Raw genomic sequence first — 23,807 nt, forward strand, 5'->3', positions numbered from 1 at the left:
TCCAAAGTGCTGGAATTACAGGCGTGAGCCACTGCGTCCGACCTGACAATCTGCTATTTTTATACTTAAAAGTTAGTTTGACCAGGCCGTGTTGGGTGGCTCACACCTGTAATCCCAGCACTTTGGGAGGCCGAGGCGTGCTGACCACCTGATGTTGAGAGTTCGAGACCAGCCTGACCAACATGGAGAAACCCTGTCTCTACTAAAAATACAAAATTAGTCGGGCGTGGTCGCGCGTGACTGTAATTACAGGACTGCCCAGTGGTCGGGACCCTGCTGGGTTCCAGCCAGTGGGAGCGGATGGGGTGGTGGGAAGGCGGGGCCTGGCGGGTGAGGGCGGGGCCTGGCAGGTGGGGCGGAGGCGTTCCGGGGGTGGAGCGGGGGGGGGGGTGCCTTCCGGGGATGGAGCGGGGGGCCTTCCTGGGGTGGAGCTGGGGCCTTCCTGGGGTGGAGCCGGGGCCTTCCTGGGGTGGAGCCAGCGGCCCTGGGCACAGGGCCCGCCGGGGCTCTGGCAGGGCGGTGGGAAGGCGGGGCCTTCTGAATGGGGGCGGGGACGGCTGGAGTTGCCGGGACCGCTGGAGTTGCGGGGCTTGCCTGGGGTGGGGCGGGGCGGCCTAGGGGTGGGGACGCCTAGGGGTGGGGCCGGCGGCCCTCGGGACGGGTCCTGCCAGGGCGCAGAGAGGGCGGTGGGAAGGCGGGGCGAAGGCGGGGCGTGAGGCGTGGAGGTGTGGCCTGACTGGGGCGGGGCGGGGCGGGGCGGAACAGCCTAGAAGCAGGGCCTGGAACTGCAGGATTCACTCCCCTCCTGCGACCTAGGCAGGCATGAGGGTGTGATGGCCGCGCATTCGCCAGACGAGAGCGATGGCTGAGAACGCCGCACCAGGTCGCCTTAGACTCACCAGGTCGCCTTAGACTTAGATGGGACGGGGAGGCCTCGCGCGAGCGCCCCATTGCCGCCACACCTGGTTGGGACTGTGGAGGAGGGCGGATGGAGTGGAGGGTTCACCGACCGCGTCGCCCTTCTGGGTGTCGCAGCTCCTTCCTCGGCAGTCCCGGGGCGTGAGAGCGCGACCGGCCGGGAGGTGGGGGACCAGGGACACGGCCGCACGTGGCCTCGCAGGGTTCTAGGAGACCCTGAGTTAGCCGAGCGTGCGCGTGGGTGTCGGGGGCGCGCAGGTCTCCAGCCCGGCAGGGACGGCGGAGGCTGCCAGTTGTGGGGGGCGGCGGTGGGTCCGGGAGTCCCACCGCCAGCCCTAAATTTCCACTCCGCCCCTGTCGCCCAGTGTGACCTTGGGCATGTACTGCAGCTCCCAGTGACTCAGTTTCCTGCTCTGTGGAGGGAGAGTGACAGTGGTCCCACCTGCTGCGTGTGTGAGGGTTTGGCGCCCCTCTGGCCTTTGGGAAAGGCTTAGGAAACGGACTGTTTCTTTACTCCGGTTTTACAGGAAAGGAAACTGAGGCTCAAGACGTTTTAGTAACTTGTCCAAGGTTACCCAGCCAGCAAGTGATGGGGTCCAGGCCTGACCAGCGCCCCCGCCCCAGCACATTCTAGAAGGTTCTGCCCCAGTTTAAATGGGGTGCATGCTCTGAGGCCTGTCCCAGGTTTTTCCGGCTTAGCTTCTCTGTCCCTCCTCTGGGAGCCTCCACACCCATGTCTGACTCTCTCCCCATAACCTTCTGGGGCAGCTAAGGGTCTGAGTCCCTCTGGACATGAGTCCCTGGCTCAAGCACATCAGGCAGAGATAAGGGGCTCAGGGAGCACCAGCTTCATGGATGAATGAATGAAGGAATGAAAGACCCGGCTGTGTCTTTCAGGTCTGATCTCAGAGCTGAAGCTGGCTGTGCCCTGGGGCCACATCGCAGCCAAAGCCTGGGGCCCTGCAGGGCCCTCCAGTTCTCTGCCTGCACGGCTGGCTGGACAATGCCAACTCCTTCGACAGACTCATCCCTCTTCTCCCGCAAGGTGTGAGGCTGGGGCTGAAGGGAAGGCCAGGGGGAAAGTGGGCAAGAAGGTGAGGGGGGAGGTCTGCAGGGGAATGAGGAGGGCGGGGAGACGGTTGGCATAGACACCTCTTCCTACCCTCCAACCCGCTTCTCTCTGTTTCAGACTTTTATTACGTTGCCATGGATTTCGGAGGTCATGGGCTCTCGTCCCATTACAGCCCAGGTGTCCCATATTACCTCCAGACTTTCGTGAGTGAGATCCGAAGAGTTGCGGCAGGTAAGAGACAGAGTGTGTGTTTTCGGCGGTGTGTGGGGTGCTCTAGGGCACCCCCTCTTATCACTGGAGTCGGGGTAGGATCCAGGAAGCAGCGCTGGCCTGGGAGTGGGGCCTGGGCTCTGGCCCCAGGTCTGCCAGCAATTCACGGGAGATCTTGGGAAAGTTGAAGAGTTTGCTTCCTCCAGTGGGTCCCCCAAGCTAGTCTCCTGGGTGGACACCCCAGATGCTGGGAAGGGATTTCCTGAGCCCGGAGACTAGAAGCGAGATCGTGGGCTGAGCCTGTGCCCAGCCGGACCTTCTGGCTCCTTGCATTTCCAGCCTTGAAATGGAATCGATTCTCCATTCTGGGCCACAGCTTCAGTGAGTACACTGGCCAGGAGCTGACCGGGCCCGGAGTACGGCTGGGAGGGAAGGATAGGAGCTGCTGCCCCACCCTTTTCCCCTGCACTTATGAGATCTGCAAAGAGAGATGAGAGGGTCAGTCAGAGGTTGACCACTGTACCCTCTGACCTCAGGCAACTGCCGCAAGGGACACAGGGATGAGGGAAATGTGGTCTTTTGAGTGGTCAGGTCTGATGAAGGGGCGATCATGGCCCAGATGCTGAGCCCCCAGCCACCCATATGGTGCCCCCCCCCCACCACTGGTGGGAAGAAGCTTTAGGGTATGCAGCTGGGGAGGGAGTGAGGGAATGTCACCCACAGCTCTTTTGTCCCTCAGGTGGCGTCGTGGGTGGAATGGTGAGTAGATGGCTTTGTCTGGCCAACTGGGGCTCCCTTGGGTGGGGTGGGGAGGGGAGCACAAAGGAGGAAGGAGAAGGTACCTGGGACAGAAAGTGCCTCCTCCTGTCACAGTGGTAGTCGTTATACCAGGAAGTTGGTGTAAACGGTGGAGACTCCTGGTAGAGTTCATGTTTCCACACCCCCATACCCAGTCCCCCAGCACCCTGGAGTCCAGCCATCACCAAGGTCTGGAGCTCAGTGCTGGGTGCAGACTTAGGGGTGGTGGGGGAAGGCACACCATAGGATAGAAGATTCTCCTCTGGCCTCTTGGTCAGCACCCTCCCCTCAGCCTAAAAGATGTTTCGGGGAACTCCAGGGTCCCCAGGGAAAGGCGGAAGTGTCCTTTCCTTCTTCCCCCTATTTATTCTCCCCTTTTGGCATCCTCACAGTTTTCCTGTACCTTCCCCGAGATGGTGGATAAACTTATCTTGCTGGACACGCCGCTCTTTCTCCTGGAATCAGATGTGAGAAGCGGGCTTTCGTGCATGCTGTCATTAGGGAGGACCTGGGCCCCGGGGAGTGCCCCCAGCCCTGTCTCCTTTGGTGGACACTAGGGAAGCAGGAGGAGGCGGCAGAGGGTGGGAAAGGGGAGTCAGGGACCCGCTCCCCAACAGATGACAGGCTTCTGCTGCTTATACCCCTAGCAGTGGTCAGGACAAGGGGTGTGGGGGGACTCCCTGGAAACTGGATGTGTGGCTTGGGATCTGCAGAATGCCAGGCTGATCACGCAGTGGCAGGCAGTGGAAGAGGGCAGCAGCCGTGGGTGGAAGATGTTCTAGGGCACACAGCTGGGCCGGCACACTGCACTCACACCCAGTCGAATGCCTTTGCACTGTGTCCACATTGCACCACCACACATGACAGCCCTAAATGTGAACTGAAGGAACAAGGACTGACCCCTCTGACCACCACTACCCATAACCAGTACTGTCTCTGCATCTGAGTCCTGGCCTGGTTTACCTGCTGGGTGACCCTTGGCAAGTTACTTTGCCTCTCTGGGCCTTAGTTCCCGCACGTGTCAAATGAGGTTGGACTCAATGACCTGGCCAGCTCTGACATCCTGTCATTTTCTTGCCAAGGTCTCAGCCTCTCAATTGTGACACAAGTCTCATCAGTTTCAGTTTTCTTGTCCATAGAATGACCACAGATCGGCCGGACACGGTGGCTCAAGCCTGTAATCCCAGCACTTTGGGAGGCTGAGGCGGGCAGATCACCTGACGTCAGGATTTCGAGACCAGCCTGACCAACATGGAGAAACCCCGTTTCTACTGAAAATACAAAATTAGCTGGGCGTGGTGGCACATGCCTGTCATCCCAGCTACTTGGGAGGCTGAGGCAGGAGAATCGCTCGAACCCAGGAGGCGGAGGTTGCAGTGAGCCGAGATCGCGCCATTGCACTCCAGCCTGGGCAACAAGAGTGAAACTCCGTCTCCAAAAAAAAAAAAAAAAAAAAAAAGAATGACCGCAGATCCCATAAGGACAAGAATCATGTCCATCTCTGTCACCACATCCCCAATCCTGGCACCTAGTAAGGGCTCAGTAAATGTTCCTTGCATGAGCTCAGCTAGCTCAGGGGCTATTGTAAGGATTCAATTTACAGATGGCAGACAGCAGACACTCCCTTCTTTCTGCATTTCACCCACTGAATTGACAAGTGCAGTGCCCCCAGGGGCTTCCTCCTGGGCGAGTCAAGAGGGGCATTTAGTTCTCTTGTGCTCCATTCTCAGGGGTGGGTAGACGGGAGTTGCCCCCCTCTGCAGCCCCGGGCAGTGGGCCTGAGGCTGTCCTCACAGAGTGAGCCACACATCGTGGGGGAGCTTGGAAGCCCCAGAACTGCGCCCTTTCTGCCACTGAGAATGATGGCATTCGTTGAACCAGATGAAACTGCAACCCCAGATGGTTCGTGGCCTCCGGACCCTAATTTCATGCCTTTGCAAAGCACTTGGCAGTTGACAGAGATTCCTCTTCCTCTCCATCATCCCACCTGATCTCTTCAACTGTCCCTGGCCGCAGGCAAGACCAGGCTGGCTGTGACTGAGGCGAAGCAAAGACTCGTTCAGAATCGTGGGGCTGACTAGCCAGGGCTGGGGCTGTGTGCCCCTTTGCCGAGAGGGGCTCAGCTGACAGCAGAGGGCAGGGCTAGGAGGGGCAGAGACCTCGTCTGCAGCCTGGATCCCTGCCCACCAGCCAACTGTGCCTCCTTAGGAAATGGAGAACTTGCTGACCTACAAGCGGAGAGCCATACAGCACGTGCTGCAGGTAGAGGCCTCCCAGGAGCCCTCGCACGCGTTCAGCCTGAAGCAGCTGCTGCAGAGGTGGGTGCCCGGTGTGGACGGGGAGCTTGTGGGGTCCAGGGGAGGACACCCCGTGAGACGTGGGGAAGCTTCTTTCTCCCTCTCACCCAACAAGCCTGTTTCTCCCTGGGGTCACGCTGAGCACCAGGCTTCCCAGGGTCTTCAGGGACGTTATCTCCTTTCCCTCTGGCCCTGCTCCAGCCATGCCCCTTACTTCCAATACCCTCCCCACACCTCTCACGCACCCGCCTCTCCCCCAAGCACATGCTGCTTCCACGCCTTCTCTCCCCTCTGGGACTCCAGCCTGGGCTCCCTTACCTGGAATTCTCCCCTGTGCTTGCTCACTGGCTTCCCCACTCCTTGGGGCCTCAGCTGGGAACCCTGCCCTGACACCCCCAGGCAAGCTGTCCCTCCTTGCCCTGCAGGTAACCACACCGTCCAATAAGAGCCTATTGATTCCTCTGTTTCCCGAGGCCTGTGAGCCCCGCAACCCCCACTATGGCTGATTTGGTCATCTTTGTGCCTCCTGCATCTGGCGGTGGGCCTGGTAGGTCAGAGCTCCACACATACTTGTTGTCTGAAGGAGGAGAAGCCCCCCACTGCCCCACCACACGCATGCGCACACACACCCACACACACACCCTGCCGCTGTAAACATGCCATTGAAACATGGGACACAGGCCAGGCGCAGTGGCTCACACCTGTAATCCCAGCACATTGGGAAGCTGAGGTGGGAAGATAGCTTGAGCCCAGGAGTTAAGAGACCAGCCTGAGCGACACAGCGAGACCCTGTATTAAAAAAAAAAAAAAAATTAGCTGGTCGTGGTGGCACACGCCTGTGGTCCCAGCTACTCAGCAGCCTTAGTTGGGAGGATTGCTTAGCCCCAGGAGGTCGAGGCTGCAGACAGCCATGATCATGCCACTGCACTCCAGTCTGGGTGACAGTGAGACCCTGTTTCAAAAGGAAAACAAGGGCCGGGCACGGTGGCTCACGCCTGTAATCCCAGCTACTCAGGAGGCTGAGGCAGGACAATCGCTTGAATGGGAGGCAGAGGTTGCAGTGAGCCAAGATAGCACCACTGCACTGCAGCCTGGGCGACAGAGCGAGACTCCATCTCAAGAAAAAAAAAAAAAAAAGAAATTACATAGCTGACATAATACATAATGATTGTCAATTTAACCGTTTGTAAGTGTGCACTTCAGTGGCATTAAATACAGTCGATGGAGGTGAGGAGAGGAGGGAGACATCCCAGGCACTGGCTGCTGCACAGGGAAAAGCTCGAAGTCAGCTCGGTGCATCTGTTGAGAGGGGAATTCCTGATAGAGGCTGTGAAGATTAAAGAGGGGAGGGGCAGGATGACAAAGGCTCTCAAAAAACAGCGCCCCACCTGGAGGCCTGTGTCACTGGAGCACTTGTATTAATAGAAACTTGGCCATCTCTGCCAGTGAGGGGCTGTAGGACCTTGGGCAAGGTGCTTACCCTCTCTGAGCCTTGGTTGTCTCACGTGCAAAAAGAAAGTGCTTTCATTCGCTCAGCTGGTTTCTGAGCAGCTTGGCTAGGGGAGCCAGGCCCTGGGCCTGCCTTTGAAGGGTTGTTGTCGAGACTAGGTGAGGTCATGTGTGTTGAGTGGCCTCGCACAGTGCTGTCGCTTCAGGTGCTCATGGCCTGTGCTATTTTGTGATTGTTAAAATATGGTAGAACACTGGACACGTGAGACATTGTCATTAGAGGTGGGGACGCTCTAACTGCAGGGAGACCGCTGAGAGCTGCTGCCCAGGCCCAGGCCAAGAGATGAGGCTTGGACCAGGGCGTCAGCCGATGGTCCGGGAATGTTAACCTGTTTGTCTTTGATCATGTGGGATTTGTTCTTGAGCATGGTGTCAGGTAGTGATTCATTTTCTTTTCTTTTTTTCTTTTTTGTGTTTTAAAAGTTCGATTTTTCTTTATTATTATTATTATTATTATTATTGATACAGAGTCTCGCTCTTGTTGCAAAGGCTGGAGTGCAATGGCACCATCTCAGCTCACTGCAACGTTCGTCTCCCAGGTTCGAGCGATTCTCCTGTCTCAGCCCCCAAGTAGCTGGGATTACAGGCACCCACGACCACACCTGGCTCATTTTTGTGTTTTTAGTGGAGATGGGGTTTCACCATGTTGGCCAGGCTGGTCTCGAACTCCTGACCTCAGGTGATCTGCCTGCCTCGACCTCCCAAAGTGCTGGGATTACAGGCATGAGCCACAGTGTTCGGTCTATTTGAATTGTAGAGACAGGGTCTCCCTCTGTCACCCAGACTGGAGTGCCATGGCTCAATCATGGCTCACGCAGCCTCAACTTCCTGGGCTGAAGTGATCTTCCCACCTCAGCCTCCCGAGTAGCTAGGACTACAGGTGTGCGCTACCACACCCAGCTAAGTTTTTTACTTTTGTAGAGACAGGGTCTTGCCATGTTGCCCAGGCTGGTCTTGAATGCCTGGGCTCAAGCTATCCTCCCGCCTCAGTTTCCCAAAGTACTGGGATTATAGGTGTGAGCCACTGCACCCAGCCATCGTAATTGTTTTTCTAGATGAACAGCTGGTTATTCCAATACCAGCTGTTGGGTGGTCCTCCCTACCCACTAAGGCTCACTCACTGGTGGTTTGTCCCTTGTGTGTGCTGACCTTCGTGGTGGGAGTTTATTGCCAGATCCTAGTCAATCTGGCTTTTGGAGATGCCCCCTTCCCTGTCCTTAGGGACCATGTCTTATGTGACCTGTTCTGTAGTGGGAGCTGTGATCACCCATAATGCTGGAAGGAGGAGGCTTCCCAGGGATGGAAAGACTTCGTTAGGACATAAACTAAATTGCAGAAGATACACATTCCAAGATGGGGGTGGCCCAAAATTCTTTTATTTTTATTTTTATTTTTTAAATTTCTGGCCAGGTGCAGTGGCTCACGCCTGTAATCCCAGCACTTTAGGAGGCCGAGGCAGGCAGATCACTTGAGGCCAGGAGTTAAAGACCGGCCTGGCCAACATGGTGAAACCCTGTCTCTACCAAAACATACAAAAATTAGCCGGGAGTGGTGACACACACCTGTAGTCCCAGCCACTCGGGAGGCTGAGGCAGGAGAATCGCTTGAACCCGGGAGGCGGAGGTTGCGGTGAGCTGAGATCACGCCATTGCACTCCAGCCTGGGCAACAAGAGCAAAAAAAAAGAAAAAAAAAAGGTTCTATAAATTCTTCTCATATTTTTATTTAACATCCACAATGTGATTTAAGATGTAATCAACATAAAGCTTGATTGCATTATTTTGCATGCTAAGTTTTCCAAATCCAGCTTCGTGTCACACCTACAGCATATCTCACTCAAGCTGGCCACATCCCCGTCATCCAGACGTAAAACAGTCACAAGACAGGGCAGGCAGGGCCGCGGAGGAGGCCGGCAGGGGCCATGACGGAGTGCCCATCCTGCACTGTGGTCCCAGCAAGTTTCTTCCTCCTGGCAAGAAGCCTGTCCCAGGCTGGCAGGGGACAGCGTGAGGTGCAGCCTATGGACTGGAAAAGGGGTGTGGAAGGGCCACACCTAAGTCCTAAAATCCAGGCCCGAAAGTGGCCCAACTCACTTCTCTGACTTTAATCTCACAGCCATACCCGGTGGCAAAGGAGTATGGGAAATGGAGTCAGGCTGGGTAGCCAGGAGCCCAGGAAGAGGGGAGAACAGACTTGGAGAGGGCAGGAGTCTCTGGCCACCAGGGGCTAAAGAGCCTTCGATGAGGCGGTGATGTGGTGGGGTCCTGGGCTCAGACCCAGGGTGGGTGGCTGAGGCGCCCTCGCCAGGGCTTAGCCACCCCAACAGAGATGGGTTTCGTGCCCACCAGAGTGCCTGTGCCTTGTGACGAGAATTCACCATGTTTTTGTCTCTGCAGGTAGAGAACAGCATTGACTTCCTCAGCAGGGAGCTGTGTGTGCATTCCATCAGGAAGCTGCAGGCCCATGTCCTGTTGATCAAGTGAGTCTGGACCCATCCCCTTCAGTCACCCCCAAGGAGACATGGGCACCAGGAATCTCTGGGAGGGGGCGCTGGCATGAGGCTCCAAGTTCTCTGCGTGTCGACCACATCGCTGAGGCTCAAGATCTTTGTTGGGAAGCCCCCCTGGCAGCAGGGTCATGGAAAGAGGAAGGTCAGAGGAGGGGAGGGCTCAGGCAGCAGGGGATGGGCCAGGGCTGTCCCATGCCTTTCCACAGGTGTCAGCGGGGGGCATGCCCAGGTAAGGCTCCATAACCAGTGAGCCCAATCTCACTGCAACCTCTGCCTCCTGGATTCAAACGATTCTCCTGCCTCAGCCTCCCGAGTAGCTGGGACTACAGGCGCCAGCCACCAGGCCTGGCTTATTTTTGTATTTTTAGTAGAGACAAGGTTTCGCCATGTTGGCCAGGCTGCTCTCCATCTCCTGACCTCATGATCCGCCTGCCTCGGCCTCCCCGTGTTGGGATTACAGGCGTGAGCCACCATGCGTGGCCCACCATAGACGATTTTTAAGCCATAAAAAGAAACGAAGCACTGACATGGGCTCCAGCATGGATGAGCCTTGAAAACATGGCGCTAAGTGGATGAAGTCAGACACAACCGTCTACGTGTTGTATGGCTGCATTCACGTTCAAGTCCAAATAGGACACACTGCAGAGACAAAGCCAGGTCATGGTTGCTCAGGACCAGAAGCCTGTTGGGGCCGGGGGGGGTGGGGGGGGTGTGTGTGTGAAAGCTCAGAGGTTTGCGATTTCTTTGGGGGTGATGAAAATGTAATTGTGACAACGGTCTCACAACTCAATGTATTAAAAACCACGGGATTGTAGACTTTTTTTTTTTTTTTTTGAGATGGAGTCTGGCTCTGTCGCCCAGGCTGGAGTGTAGTGGTGCAATCTCGGCTCACTGCAAGGTCTGCCTCCCGGGTTCACGCCATTCTCCTGCCTCAGCCTCCCGAGTAGCTGGGACTACAGGCACCCGCCACCACGCCCGGCTAATTTTTGTATTTTTAGTAGAGACAGGGTTTCACCATGTTAGCCAGGATGGTCTCGATCTCCTGACCTCGTGATCCACCCGCCTCAGCCTCCCAAAGTGCTGGGATTACAGGCGTGAGCCACCACACCCGGCCAGGATTGTAGACTTTCAACGGGAGGACTGTGAAGACGTAAATTCTCTCTCAGAGCAAGTGTGGGCTCCAGCGCCTGTTCAGATCCCAGCTCTGCTGTTCAGGGCTGACTGTGGCCAAGTCCTGAACTCCCTGTGCCCCAGCAAGGCTGTGCCTTCAGCACTCGCTTGCGCCTGGCTTGTGCCAGCTGAGCGTGAGCTAAGATTAACTGAGCCTCAAATCCAACCCAGGGTCAAGGGACCCAGCTGTGGGAGTTGGGGTAGCCCAGGCTTTGGTTTCTCCTCAGAGGCCTGAACCCAGGGCAGGATGGGGGCAGTGCTGGGAGGTGGTTCTAAGGTGAACCCCAACAACCCCAACTCCTCACTTTCCAGAGCAGTCCACGGATATTTTGATCCAAGAGAGAATTACTCTGACAAGGAGTCCCTGTCGTTCATGATAGACACGATGAAATCCACCCTCAAAGAGGTAAGGCGGGGCTGAGGCAGCTGGTGTCCAGCCACTGTCGCCCACTCTGGTCCCACCTCACCCATCTCTTCTCATGCACTGGGAAAGACCCCTGGTCTGCCCCCAGGCCCAACAAGTGACCACCAGGATCTATCAGGCCTCATGCTCCAGTGATCAGTCCCTAGAGGCCTGGCGACACATGTAGTCAGAATTTAGGAAACAGAGACCTTTGGTGGGGAGGTTCTTTATCATCCTCAAGTACCCACCCCTCCTTCTTGGGGCCAGGCACAATTAGGTGACCCAACTGCCAGAGACAGACCCACATTTTTTAAGAGACAGGGTCTCATTCTGTTGCTCAGGCTCAGTCATAGCTCACTGCAGCCTCAAACTCCTGGGCTCAAATGATCCTCCCACCTCAGCCACCTGAGTAGGTGGAACTACAGGCGCATGCCATCATGCCCAGCTAATAGTCCCACTTTTTTTTTTTTTTTTTGAGACGGAGTCTCAGTCTGTCGCTCAGGCTGGAGTGCAGTCGGAAGATCTCAGCTTACTGTAACCTCCACCTCCCGGGTTCAAGCGACTCTCGTGCCTCAGCCTCCTGAGTAGCTGGGATTACAGGCACCTGCCACCATGCCCAGCTAATTTTTATATTTTTAAGAGATGGGGGTTCACCATGTTGGCCAGGCTGGTCTCAAACTTCTGACCTCAGGCGATCCGCCCACCTTGGCCTCCCGAAGTGCTGGTTTTGCAGATGGGAGCCACCATGCCCGGCCTAGTCTCACTTTATAGGCTCCCAAACCACAGCAGAACACCTGGCTGCCTCATCCCTCTGCACCCATCACGCCAGTGGGCATGCTGGCTGTAGGTGGGGATGGCCTTTGCCCGGGTTCCTGGGAGCACCTGGTGTTTTATGGTCACCTACCCACTTATACCTGACCCTGGGGCCTCTGCAGGTTTCTTGGCGTTGTCACCACAAAGGGAAGAAGCCCACCTGTGGCTGGCTGGCTGGCCGCCAGGTCAGAGCCAAGGCAGGCAGGGCCTTCCTGTCTGGCTTCTTGAAGGCAGACACAAGTCTGCAGGCTGCTCACGTCATCTCATTATCTTTTCTCACGGGGACTACTTCGGATACAATCACAGCAACCCTGGCCTCGGCCCTGCCCTGTCCCTGCCATGCAGCTTCACAACTCAGCTGGCCTAGACCCCTGAGAGGCCTCCAAGTCCCTAGGGTTGGACACCTCCTGGGGTGCTATGGACTGTCGGGGCTCCAAGGAGCCGAGTGTGGGGGAAACTCACTGTGGGAGGCGCTCCTGACCTGCAGGGAGCTGGAAGGCTGTGGGAGGGCCCTGACCCCAGGGCCCATGGAGCTCCCTAGGCTCCTCTGGCCACACCTCACTACCCACCCCCTCCCCTCTCCAGCGGTTCCAGTTTGTGGAAGTCCCAGGCAATCACTGTGTCCACATGAGCGAACCCCAGCACGTGGCCAGTATCATCAGCTCCTTCTTACAGTGCACACACACGCTCCCAGCCCAGCTGTAGCTCTGGGCCTGGAACTATGAAGACCTAGTGCTCCCAGACTCAACACTGGGACTCTGAGTTCCTGAGCCCCACAACAAGGCCAGGGATGGTGGGGACATGCCTCACTAGTCTTGAGGCCCAGCCTAGGATGGTAGTCAGGGGAAGGAGTGAGATTCCAACTTCAACATCTGTGACCTCAAGGGGGAGACAGAGTCTGGGTTCCAGGGCTGCTTTCTCCTGGCTAATAATCTCCAGCCAGCTGGAGGAAGGAAGGGCGGGCTGGGCGCACCTAGCCTTTCCCTGCTGCCCAACTGGATGGAAAATAAAAGGTTCTTGTATTCTCACTGCTTTTGAGGCTTTTTCGTTGCCAGCAAGGGCTTTTGCATTGAGGGAAAAGGAAGCACAGAACGGATTCATCCAGGGTCCTGGAGAGGAGGGTGTGGAGGCAAGAAGCAGGAAGGACAAGTCCTCCAGTCGGCACGCCTGGGTCCCCAGGACTGCTGAAGCACAAGACCCGAGGGGTGGCCTGGTCCTTCACTCCTGGCCTGTGTGGACTCTGATGGGGCTGTTTGACACGGTGGCCTTCAACCTGGGGCCCGTTGGCCAGAGCTCGGCCTCTCAGAGACCGCTGCAGGCCCTGCCTCGCCTCCTCCTGGCCCTGCACCTCCAGCCATTCACTGCGGCTCTCAGGCTCAGTAGGGTCGGAATTTGCGCTGGGCCCGCAGCAGCTCGATCCTCTGCTTGTCCTCCTCGAACTTCTTGCGCAGCTGCGCTAGATCTGGGGGTGAGAGGAGGCGCGGGGCAGGGTCAGACAGCGCGCCCGGGGAAGCAGGCTTGCTCATGCTCCACCCCTCCTCCCAGTTACTGTGGGGGTGGGGCTATGTCTCCCCCACCAGCCCATCCCCCTCCCAGCTCTGCTGTGGGGGCAGGGTCTGGATCTTGTCAGGAAACAGAACCCACGGCAGGCCGAGTCCAAGGGCAAGGCCAAAGCGGGAGATGCTGGCACCCCCAGCCTGTAGATGAAGCCCTGGCGACAAAGCAAAGGTACCCGCCCCCACCCCCATCCCTGCACAAGGGGGAAGGAAGGAGTCTTGACCGCTCGGCCTGGAGAACCCTGAGAATCGATAAAGGGACCCCAGCCCTGGTGCTGGTGAATGCAGATGGCAACTCTGGTCACCGGGTGGCCTAGGTCAGTGGGAGGCTGATGGCACTGAGGGGGAAGCTGAGGGTCTAGAGCGAGCACGAGCGGGAGCCAGGAGGGCCAGCCAGGCAGGGAAAGCACCAGTGACTGGGCGGGCGGCTCAGGGCCTGCCGCAGAGCCCGTCCCTGTGCCCTAGCCAGGGCCAGGAGAACCCTCCCCTGGGCCCACAGGGAAGCTGTTCTGTAGACAGGGACACCAGGCAGTGAGTGGGGCAGGAGGCTCAGCCGCAGCACCAGGAGTGGGCCACAGGCGATTGGGCCCACAGGCATGGGAGGGTCCTGTGCGGGGCCACCGGAGACAGACACACACACACACACACACACCCACCACCACCAACCCAACACACATACTCTGCAGCACCTTCTCTGCACCCACAGTGGGTTCAGAAGCCCCCTCTGCACTTGAACTCCTCGTTAGCTGGAGGCTGATGAGCGCCAGCACTAAGTGCACAGGGACCCAGAGGTGGGCACTGATGACCTAGGGTCCCCACTCACTGAGCAAATGCATCTGCCCCTGGGGGGTGATGGGGAACCGCCACACAGGGTGCTGCCAGGCTGGGCCTCTTTCCACAGAGTCTGGTGCGAGCCCTGTGCTGAGGGACGCCCTCCCTCCTCGACCACCAAGTCCAGCGCCCGCCCTCAGGAGCACTGGCCACAGGCCTCATCCATGGCTGGGGCCAAGGCCGAGGGGTCTGAGGATGGACTGGGGGTGGCTTACGCTCCATCTTGCTCTCTCGATGCTGCCAGGCATAGAAGTTGAGCAGCTCTTTTCGGCTGCGCTTCCGTCTCTCCCTCTCCAGCACCCGCAAGCTGGCTGCCTCAGTCCGGGGGAGCACAGGCCGCCGGCCCCGGCGGGTCACCTTCACCCAGCCCTCCTCGTCAGGGACCCCCTCCTCCTCCTTGGCCTTAGCTTCTTCCTACAAGGAAGGTGATCCCATCGTCCGGTGGGCGCCTGGGACCTCCTGCAGCCTCCAGCAGCGCGCCCTCCACGCCCTCCTCCCAAAGTCAGAACTGCCCTGAGCCCCCGCAGGGGAGGGCTGCTCCCCTCCTCCCAGCACAGTGTTGGGGCTAAGGATGGCGGGGAGGGCACGGACCTGCCGGCACTGCCTCCTTCTCCACTGTAGACCATGTGGAGACTACATGTGTCACCCAGCCAGGAAGCCCAGGATCCAGCAGGGAAACAGGGAGCCTGGCCTCTACAGAGTGGCCAAGGACAGGCCACCAGCGCCCTCCCTCTGGGGCGCCACCTTCCCACAGCCACACGGGCGATGCGGTGCTCGGCCGACCCCGCGGGGCCTCTACCTCAGCGATCTTCTGGTCATATGCCTCCATGAACGTGTCCACTTCCACCCTCAGGGCCTCAGGGTCGGGCACGGAGTCTGCGTAGTCACTGATCCACTCTGAGGAAAAGGGAGCCAGGGAAACAGGGCTTCCTCAGGCCTGGCATTTGGGCCCCACCCCAGGGCCTGCCAGGCAAATTGGGACCTTTTCCCACAGGGCCCCGGGCACAGGCGCTAAGGAGATCCCAGGGGCTGCAAGCTGGGCCCTCGCTCTGCCTGCCCAGTATGCCTGTGCCGCTCTGTGCCAGGGGCTCAGGCTAACAACTCCCTGGGGACCCAGACACAGCCCCATGGTCCTCCTGCCCAGGCCTCCACACGCTGCTCTCAGGGAGCATGGACTTGGCTTGTGACATTCACACACTGTCCCCATAGAGTGTCCTGCCAACCCGGAGCCCAGAAAGGAGGCGCCAGACCCCTCCCGCAGTACTAACTGTGAATGCCACTCTTCACAGGGTGGCTGTCTGTGGACACCAGCAGGGGGCCCTTCAGGGCCAAGGCCGCTGACACCCCACTTGGCTTCTGGAACACCACGTAGGCTACCTGGAAACCCTGAAGAGAGAGAGATGTCAGAGGTTGGGGGCTCCTTCCCACGTCTGGCACAAGGTCTCCAGGCCTGCCCTCAGCCTAGGTGGTAGCTACACCAGGGGAGACGGTGCTAGGCTATTCCTGAGCCATGAAGAGAACCACAGGCCATCCCATCATCCAGGTCAGAGGCAGCCACACTTCCAGTAATCCTGCTTCTGCGGGAAGTGACGGCTGTTCCCAACTCCTCCCCAGGAAGAGGGGATACACAGGCTTCTTTTCTTCCAGTCACGGGAGGGATGCGATGAAACGCAGGGGTCGCCCTGGGCCAGGGCAGGTTTTTGGAAGCCAGGTCTGGGCGCACACACCATGCCAGATGCCACCGTGTGGGGAGGAGGTGTGGGCTCCAGGGCCACTGGGAAAGCTGTGAAGAACAGTGCTCCTGGAGACCCGGCCCCCAAGCCTGGGGAAGGAGCTCCCTCAGTGGGGAAGCAGGAGGGGAGCCGGGGAAGGCCCTGCAGGCGGCCAGCAGAGATGGTCCCTGAGCTTTAACACGGGACGGAAAAAGCCAGGCAGGAAGTGCAAGGATGTGGCAAATCTGGGAAGGAATCGCAGGCTTTGTCACCCGGACAGTCTCCTACACCACACACGGTGAGGATGGGCTCAGGACCAGAGAATGCTCTGACGTCCCACTGCCAGCTCCCTCAACACACTGGGGACAGTGCCCCACCCCCCTCACTCTAGTGGAACCCCGGGCTTGGCGGCTCACCGGAACTGGCTTGGGATGAAAAAACTTCGACCTTGACTCCTTTGGGCTCTCAGCCAGGTCCGGCTTCTCCTGCAACTCTACAGACTGGACGAGGCCACAGGTGGACAGGAGGCGGGACAGGCTCTCCTGCCGCAGGGAGAGGGAAGCCAACTGTGAGCATCCGCAGGGCCATCCCAAAGCCTCCCTGCACCATGGGTGGCGCTGCCAGGGGTCCAGCGCCGCTGAAGGACTCAGAGCCACAGCCACATCTGCCCAAGCCAGGAGACTGTGGGCACCATGGCCTCCGACCTGTTCCCCAGGGACAATATGGAGGTCGATATTCCTGCTCTTTTTTTTTTTTTTTTTTTTTTGAGTTGGAGTATTGCTCTGCAGCCCTGGCTGGAGTCCTGCAACCTCCACCTTCGGGTTGCTAGTGATTCTCATGCCTCCGTCTCCCGAGCAGCTGGGATTACAAGCGCCCACCACCACCACACCCGGCTAATTTTTGTATTTTGAGTAGAGACAGGGTTCTGCCACGTTGGCCAAGCTGGTCTTGAACTCCTGACCTCAGGTGATCCGCCCGCCTCGGCCTCCCAAAATGCTGGGATTACAGGCGTGAGCCACTGTGCCCGGCATATTCCTGCTCTCTCATTGGAGACAGGTGGGGACATTCTTGCTGTTATTCTGATTTCCTATGACAAGTTTTACTACCTGAATCAGCAGTAGTGACCCTATGCTATGACAGTTGGGATGGTGGTTGTCTGTGGTGGAGGCAGCGGGGGTGCTGCTGTGTCTCCACCTGGGCGCTGACTACACAGCTATGTTCTGTCTCTGGGATGCAGTGAGCTGGACATCTGCCACTGGGGCCCTTCCCGGCACACATGCTGCACTTCAAAAAAGGTCAGAACTCGCACCCCCTCTTCTACATGCTTCTTTTTTTCTCTAAGTTTAGAGGAATCTTTTACAAATGAGGGTTTCTTTTTTGAAAACAAATCCAGCAATTCCCTTGGCCAGGGGCGGTGGCTCACGCATGTAATCCCAGCACGTTGGGAGGCTGAAGGGGGCGGATTACTTCAGGTCAGGAGTTCGAGACCAGCCTGGCCAACATGGTGAAACCTTGTCTATACTAACAATACAAAAATGAGCCGGGCATGGTGGTGGGCGCCTGTAATTCCAGCTACTTGGGAGGCTGCGGCAGGAGAATCACTTGAACCTGGGAAGCGGAGGTTGCAGTGAGTCGTGAACGCTGCGCTCCAGCCTGAGCAACAGAGGGAGACTCTGTCTCAAAATAAATAAATAAATAAATAAATAAATAAATCCAGCAATTCCCTTAGCTTAGTTTTTGTTAAAAAAAAAAAATTAACAGTTGTGTTTGGATAGAATTAGAGGCACTTTTTATTTTCTTATACTTTCCTACTTTTAAATTATGGACATGTACAATCTGGAAGAAAACACGTAATTCAGACAACTTTGGGTAATATGTAAAAATACCTTGGGCTACTTAGGATTGTACTTTTTTCTCTTCTTTTTGAGTCAGAGTCTCACTCTGTTGCCCAGGCTGGAGTGCAGCGGCGCGATCTTGGCTCACTGCAACCTACACCTCCCAGGTTCAAGGGATTCTCATGCCTCAGCTTCCCGAGTAGCCAGGACTACCCACACATGCCATCATGCCTGGCTCATTTTTTATTTTTTAGTAGAGACGGGATTTCACCATGTTGGCCAGGCTGGTCTGGAACTCCTCCCTTCAGGTGATCCGCCCGCCTCAGCCTCCCAAAGTGCTGGGATTACAGGCATGAGCCACCGTGCCTGGCAGGATTATACTTTTAAAGACATCTTTAAAAAGCCAGTTTCCTGACTGGAGATCACGGTAGCCCTCCTGACACTCTCCTCTGGGGCTCCCATTAGCTGTGTCCGTCTCACCACCAAGGACTTGGTGGAGGCCATGGGAGCCCCCACCTTGAGCCCACAGGTCTCCTCCCAGACACTAGCTCACCTCTGTGCAGTACGGGGGCACATTGAGGACAAAAAGAGTCCTCTTCTGAGGCCAGGTGGACTTGGTGCCTTGTCGAACGCCGTGTGCTCTCACATATAGGTAGTGAGAAGCCTGTTGCTTTTCAGAGAACTTGATTGGAATAGCTGGAAAGGAAATGGGAGAGGAGGGATGGCCAGGCTACCCTGAGCTGAGGCCAGCGAGACACTCACACAACTTCCTTTCTCCACATCCCTGTCTAGTCCTATCTGTTCATCGATCCATCCATCCCTTCACCAACCCCCCTTACCCTACTCTTTGGCAAAGCCTGTGCGGGCTCTAAGAGTCTGCCCAGGAGGGCCTCCCAAGGCGGTGCAGGGAGAGAGAAGATAAATGGGCAATGATTACAGATGGGGGCGCAATGAGAGGGAAGCTCGAACCCTGCGGCTCTTGGAGTCAACACCAAAATCCTAACCATGGCTGGAAGCCCCGTGAGACCCTGCCTGTCACTGTGACCTCTTCTCGTACCATCTTCCCCCACCACCTTGGATTCTCTGTTCCCCCGGGTACACCAGGGCCTCACACATGCTGGCCTCTCTACCTGGCGTGTCACCCTCTTCCCTCCCGCTAACCTCAGGTTTAGCTCAAACCTCGCTTCCTCAGGAGAGCCTTAGCATCACCCCCAGCCCCTCCTGCCAGGTCAGATCCCACTGCCTGTGCCTTCACAGCTTCTCTTAACAGTCTGGAGGCTATATTGATGAGATTCTTTGGTTAATCGCTGGCACACCCATGACTGTAATCCTCATAAAGCTAGGAACTGCTGCTATTTTTCTCACACCTCCGTCACAGTACCGGTTGGCATAAAGCTGCGGTCCCTGAACTCAGGAAGCTCAGTTGCAATAACGGAGAAGGCAATTAACAAGTAAGCATACAGCAAACTTGTATCAATTGTGAAAGAAACATTACAGGGTGATGGGGTGGCAGAGGTCTTCTTTCCATAGGCCATCACGGATGGCCTCTTTGAGGAAGCAACATTAAAGCTCAGACCAGAACGCCACTGTGCAACAAACTGGCACAGTACGTGCAAAAACCCAGAGCGGGAAAAAGCATGTTCCCTCAGAGGAACAGAAAGAGCTTTAGGTCGGCACCAGCCAGACCACCTGGCCCACACAGGTTAAGAAGTCTGGTTTTTGTTTTAGAAGCTACCTGATAAAGCCACTGGAGGGAATGCAGTGGGTGTGGGGCCTATCGTGGGCGTGTCAGACATGATCTAATCTAAATGTCCTTAAAAAGAACATTCTGGCACGTGGGTGGAGAACAGAAACAAGGGCAAGAGGAGAAGGAGGGCAACCGAGTAGGTGGGCCTACAGCAGCCCAGGTAAGAGCTGATGGGGGCTGGACTAGGAGCAGGGGCGATGAGAAGGGGATGGCCTCACCTGGACGAGCGGGTGTGGACGGAAATGGGTTTGCCCTGGGTGAGAGTGTGGACAGAGGCGGGCTCACCCAAGGGAAGCGTGGGCCAAGCTGGGCTCGCCCCGGGAGAGTGAGCAGGCAGAAGGGCGCCGCGTGGGTCCTCGGGACCCCGGAGCCTCAAGACCTGCGGAGCCTGGGGCCACGGGCCACCGGGGCTCACACCCAACCGTGCGGCCGCTCCTGGGGACCCCCGGCCGTCGCCAACCCCCAAACACCTCCCGGCGATGCCTGACCGCTCCCGGTCTCGCGTCCCGGAGCCCCTCACCTGCGTAGCCCAGTGGGCTGGGGATACGGTCCTCCGGGTCCCGCGCCGCGCGCTTCCTCCTGCGCGCCACCATCTTGCCACCCGGGAGCGCGGGGGCCGCCGGGAGTTGCGGTTCGGCGCCGGCGCGAGCACGTTTTCGTGGCGCCTGCCCCGCCCCCTCGCTCCAAGCCCGCCTCCCCGGCCCCGCCCGCCATGGCCCAACCTTCATCCGTTCAGAGATAAATCAGCGCGCGAAAGTGGGAGCGAATGTCAGAGTTGACCCCGGCCAGTCACGAGTGCGAACTCAGCTTTCCACTCACGCATTCACACGTTGAATAGGCAGTGTGAGAGAAATCCAGGATGGCTGCTAGGTTTTCAGTCTGAGCAACTAAGAGGATGGTGTTGCCATTGACTGAGATGGGAAGACTGCAGGAGAGGGGCCTGCTTGGGGGTGAAAATGGAGTAGATCAGTTCTCTGTGAGCTGTGGTGAGATGCCCATTAGGCCACTCAGGGGAGATGTCAGGTGGGCACTTAGATATGAGACTGAACAGACTGAACATCAGAGATGTCAGGCCTGGAGCAATACACACGGGACTGGCCATGGATAGGTTATTGACAGTTACGAGAGGAGCCGGGTGCGGTGATTCATGCCTGTAATCCCAGCAATATGGGAGGCCGAGGGGGGCGGATCACTTGAGGTCAGGAGTTCCAGACCAGCCTGGCCAACATGGTGAAACCCCGTGTCTACTAGGTACAAAAATTAGCCGGGCGTGGTAGCGCATGCCTGTAATTCCAGCTACTCGGGAGGCTGAGGCAGGAGAATCGCTTGAACCCAGGAGGCGGAGATTGCAGTTAGCCAAGATCGCCCCACTGCAATCCAGCCTGGGCAACAGAGCGAGACTCTGTCTCAAAAAAAAAAGAAAGAGAAAAAAAAAGAAAGTTATGAGAGGGTGTGATCGCCAAGGGAGCAAGTGTAGATAGGGGAGAAATGAAGTCCAAGGACTCCACTTTTCTGGACTCCAAAGGGCCTCTCAGACAGTGTACCCGCCAGCCCTTGATGTGTCTACTATTTCTCTTTTCCCAGTGTACAGTTGCTTCTTGGAAATGCTGTCGGCCCCTTTGGGGAAAGATTAGGAGACTACTACTGCAAATATTTGTGGTCTGGAGGGGACCCAGCCTCCCTTTCAGTCAGTGACCTCTGGTTCTGAGGCCTAGCTTAGGCCTGGAAACTGGATGAGGAGTTGGGATTTTCCATCAGCAGCTGCCATTACTGTCCTGTTCGCTCGTTTTTTGTTTTTGGTCTTTCTTTGCTTAGTGCAGTCAAGCAGTGTTGGGGCTTCCGTGGCCCCTGGGAATACCATGGTCTACTAGCATTCACCAGAGACTCCTGTGCGCCCAGGATCCCTGGCAGCCACTCTGGCCTTGCTCCTGTTCTGACAGTCACATCAACCGAACCTCTGCTCTCTGGAATCCTATCTCCTGCTGACCTTTCCGAGCCCGGCTCCAGTCCTATTTGCCCTCTTCTACCCTGGCCTCAGAGGACGGCCATGCCGATTGCCCAGTGATGCCTAGACCCCCCACTAGTCAAAGCAGTCTCTGGTGAACCCTCCAGAAATACGGTCATCTGGCTTCTCAGATGTTGCATAATAAATCTGTGCCTGCACATCCCCCTCCCCGAGGCCTTTGGCTCCTTCTCAGTGCCCTGCCACCATCGTTCTGTTATCTCCCTCTCATGTATTGCTTCCACGCTTCAAGGAGCCATCTTGGTGGATATCAGGACTGGCCACACAACATCACTTTTTTTTTTTTTTTTTTTTTTGAGATGGAGTCTCGCTGTGTCGCCAGGCTGGAGTGCGGTGGCGCGATCTCCGCTCACTGCAACCTCCGCCTCCTGGGTTCAAGCAATTCTCCTGCATCAGCCTCCTGAGTAGCTGGGATTACAGGTGTGCACCACCATGACCAGCTAAATTTCTTATTTTTGATAGACACAGAGCTTCGCCATATTGGCCAGGATAGTCTCGATCTCTTGGCCTTGTGATCCGCCCACCTCGGCTTCCCAAAGTGCTGGGATTACAGGCATAAGCCTTTTTTTTTTTTTTTTTTTTGAGACGGAGTCTCACTCTGCTGACACCCAGGCTGGAGTGCAGTGCTGCCATCTCAGCTTACTGCAACCTCCACCTCCCGGGTTCAAGCAATTCTCCTGCCTCAGCCTCCCAAGTAGCTGGGATTACAGGCATGCGCCACCACACCCAGCTAATTTTTTGTATTTTTAGTAGAGACAGGGTTTACCATGTTGGCCAGGCTGGTCTTGATCTCCTGACCTCAGATGATCTGCCCACCTCGGCCTCCCAAAGTGCTGAGATTACAGGTGTGAGCCACTGCACCCAGCCTAGAATTCAAGACTCTTGAGCCCATCTATCCAGACGTTCCCTGCCCTAGGTGACAGTGTCCGCTCCTTCACTTCTGTGCTCCTTGACTGGAGCACAGCACTTAGCACAGCCGTTCATCTGCCCTGATTCAAACTCCACAGTTCTCATCAGGTTCTAGGCGTTTATCAGCACAACGTGACCTGTCTTTAAACACGTCTCTGGAAGCCCCTCCTGATTTTCACCTTGGGCTATAAGTTGATAAATGGCTGTCCTGAGGACTGTTGTTTTCTTCCTTCAGCCCATTGATGCCACTCGATCAATTAACTCCACTTTCTTTATAATTACCACTGCCCATGTATTTCATGGGTCAGGAATTTGGGCAATGCTCTGCTAGGAGATTTTGTTTCTCCCTGTGGCACTGACTGAGGGGATTTGATGGTATTCAGGTGGCATATGGGCTGCACTAAAGGTTCCAGGTCACTTCGCTCACATCGCAGCATCTCGGCAGATGAGTCCGGCATCTCAGCAGGGATGGCTGGTGATAGAGTTTGAGTATTTGTCTCCGCCCAAATCGCATGTTAAATTGTAATCCCCAATGCTAGAGGTGGGGCCTGGTGGGAAGTGTTTGGATCATGGGGGCCTCATGGCTTGGCGCCGTCTTTGCGTCTTTGCGATCGCGAGTTCTCGCGAGATCTGTTTGTTTAAAAATGGGTGGCTGCTTCACCCCCCACTTTGTTGGTCAGGCTTTCACCATGTGAAGTGACCCCTCACACTTCGCCTTCCACCATGAGTCAAAGCTCCCTGAGGCCTCCCCAGAAGCAGATGCAGCCATGCTTCCCGTACAGCCTGCAGAACCAATTCAACGTCTTGGCTTTATAAATTCCCCAGTCTCAGGTATTTCTTCATAGCAGTGCAAGAATGGCCGCATATGGCTGGGTTCAAGTGGGACTTGTCAACTAGAGCACCCACCCGTGGATTTCCTAGCATGTGGTCTCAGTAGTCAACTTTTTTTTTTTTTTTTCCTGCTTGCTGGGAGGAGGAGGAGGGAGAAGCGACGGGCTTCATTAGGAACGGTGAGTTTGTGACTCTGCCGCTAAGTGGCAGCTCCAGCTCACCCCCCCAGCTCCCTCCCACAGGCCACGGCTGGGCATGGAGAACTGGTGACTTCAGAGGCCCGGAGAGAAGAGACAGGGGAGAGCGAGGGGCCGCCGTGCCTGAGGTCTGGGGGTGACAGCAGAGGATGGCCAAGGAGTGCAGGGCCAGGTTGCCCTGCCCTGTCTAAGAGAGTCTTACCGAATATAGAGGTTGAATTGTGCTCCCCAAGAGACATGTTGAAGTATTTTTTTTTTGAGATGAAGTCTCACACTGTCTCCCGGGCTGGTGTGCAGTGGGCGATCTCGGCTTGCTGCAGCCTCCACCTCCCGGGTTCAAGTGATTCTCCTGCCTCAGCCTCCCGAGTAGCTGGGACTACAGGCATGCGCCACCACGCCTGGCTAATTTTTTTTTTTTTTTTTTTTTTTTTGAGATGGAGTCTTGCTCTGTTGCCCAGGCTGAAGTGC

The 23,807-nt window shown here is 56.7% G+C and overlaps 3 protein-coding genes across 4 annotated transcripts in view; 2 read left to right on the plus strand and 1 right to left on the minus strand.

Moving 5' to 3' along the window:
- The first annotated feature begins 761 nt into the window (after positions 1-761).
- Positions 762-12,726, plus strand: LOC112206713 (serine hydrolase-like protein 2). Its single transcript, XM_063807993.1, is given in 9 exon segments — positions 762-883; positions 1,816-1,876; positions 1,878-1,963; positions 2,108-2,221; positions 2,540-2,581; positions 5,207-5,316; positions 9,200-9,282; positions 10,795-10,888; positions 12,284-12,726. Coding segments are annotated over 9 exon segments (732 nt in total). The 5' UTR covers positions 762-861; the 3' UTR covers positions 12,404-12,726.
- Position 12,727: 1 nt separating this feature from the next.
- On the minus strand, positions 12,728-20,016 carry RRP7A (ribosomal RNA processing 7 homolog A). Of its 2 annotated transcripts, XM_024352574.3 has the most exons (7): positions 19,900-20,016; positions 18,186-18,328; positions 16,214-16,339; positions 15,354-15,471; positions 14,885-14,982; positions 14,301-14,499; positions 12,728-13,160 (listed from the first exon to the last, which is right to left on the minus strand). In XM_024352574.3, the coding sequence occupies exons 1-7, from the start codon at positions 19,970-19,972 to the stop codon at positions 13,075-13,077; spliced, it is 843 nt and encodes a 280-aa protein (XP_024208342.1). In that variant the 5' UTR covers positions 19,973-20,016; the 3' UTR covers positions 12,728-13,074. The 2 variants fall into 2 exon arrangements, with proteins under 2 accessions (XP_024208342.1, XP_063664062.1); XM_063807992.1 differs by lacking the exon at positions 18,186-18,328 and having other exon boundaries at positions 19,900-20,004.
- SERHL2 (serine hydrolase like 2) overlaps positions 19,478-23,807 on the plus strand; it is a 54,828-nt gene continuing 50,498 nt past the window's right edge. Inside the window, exon 1 of the mRNA XM_024352575.3 lies at positions 19,478-19,539. The gene's annotated coding sequence lies outside the window, so the exon portion shown is untranslated. The remainder of the gene's footprint in view (positions 19,540-23,807) is intronic.

This window comes from Pan troglodytes, chromosome 23, assembly GCF_028858775.2.
Source record: "Pan troglodytes isolate AG18354 chromosome 23, NHGRI_mPanTro3-v2.0_pri, whole genome shotgun sequence".
Taxonomy (NCBI): Eukaryota; Metazoa; Chordata; class Mammalia; order Primates; family Hominidae; genus Pan; species Pan troglodytes.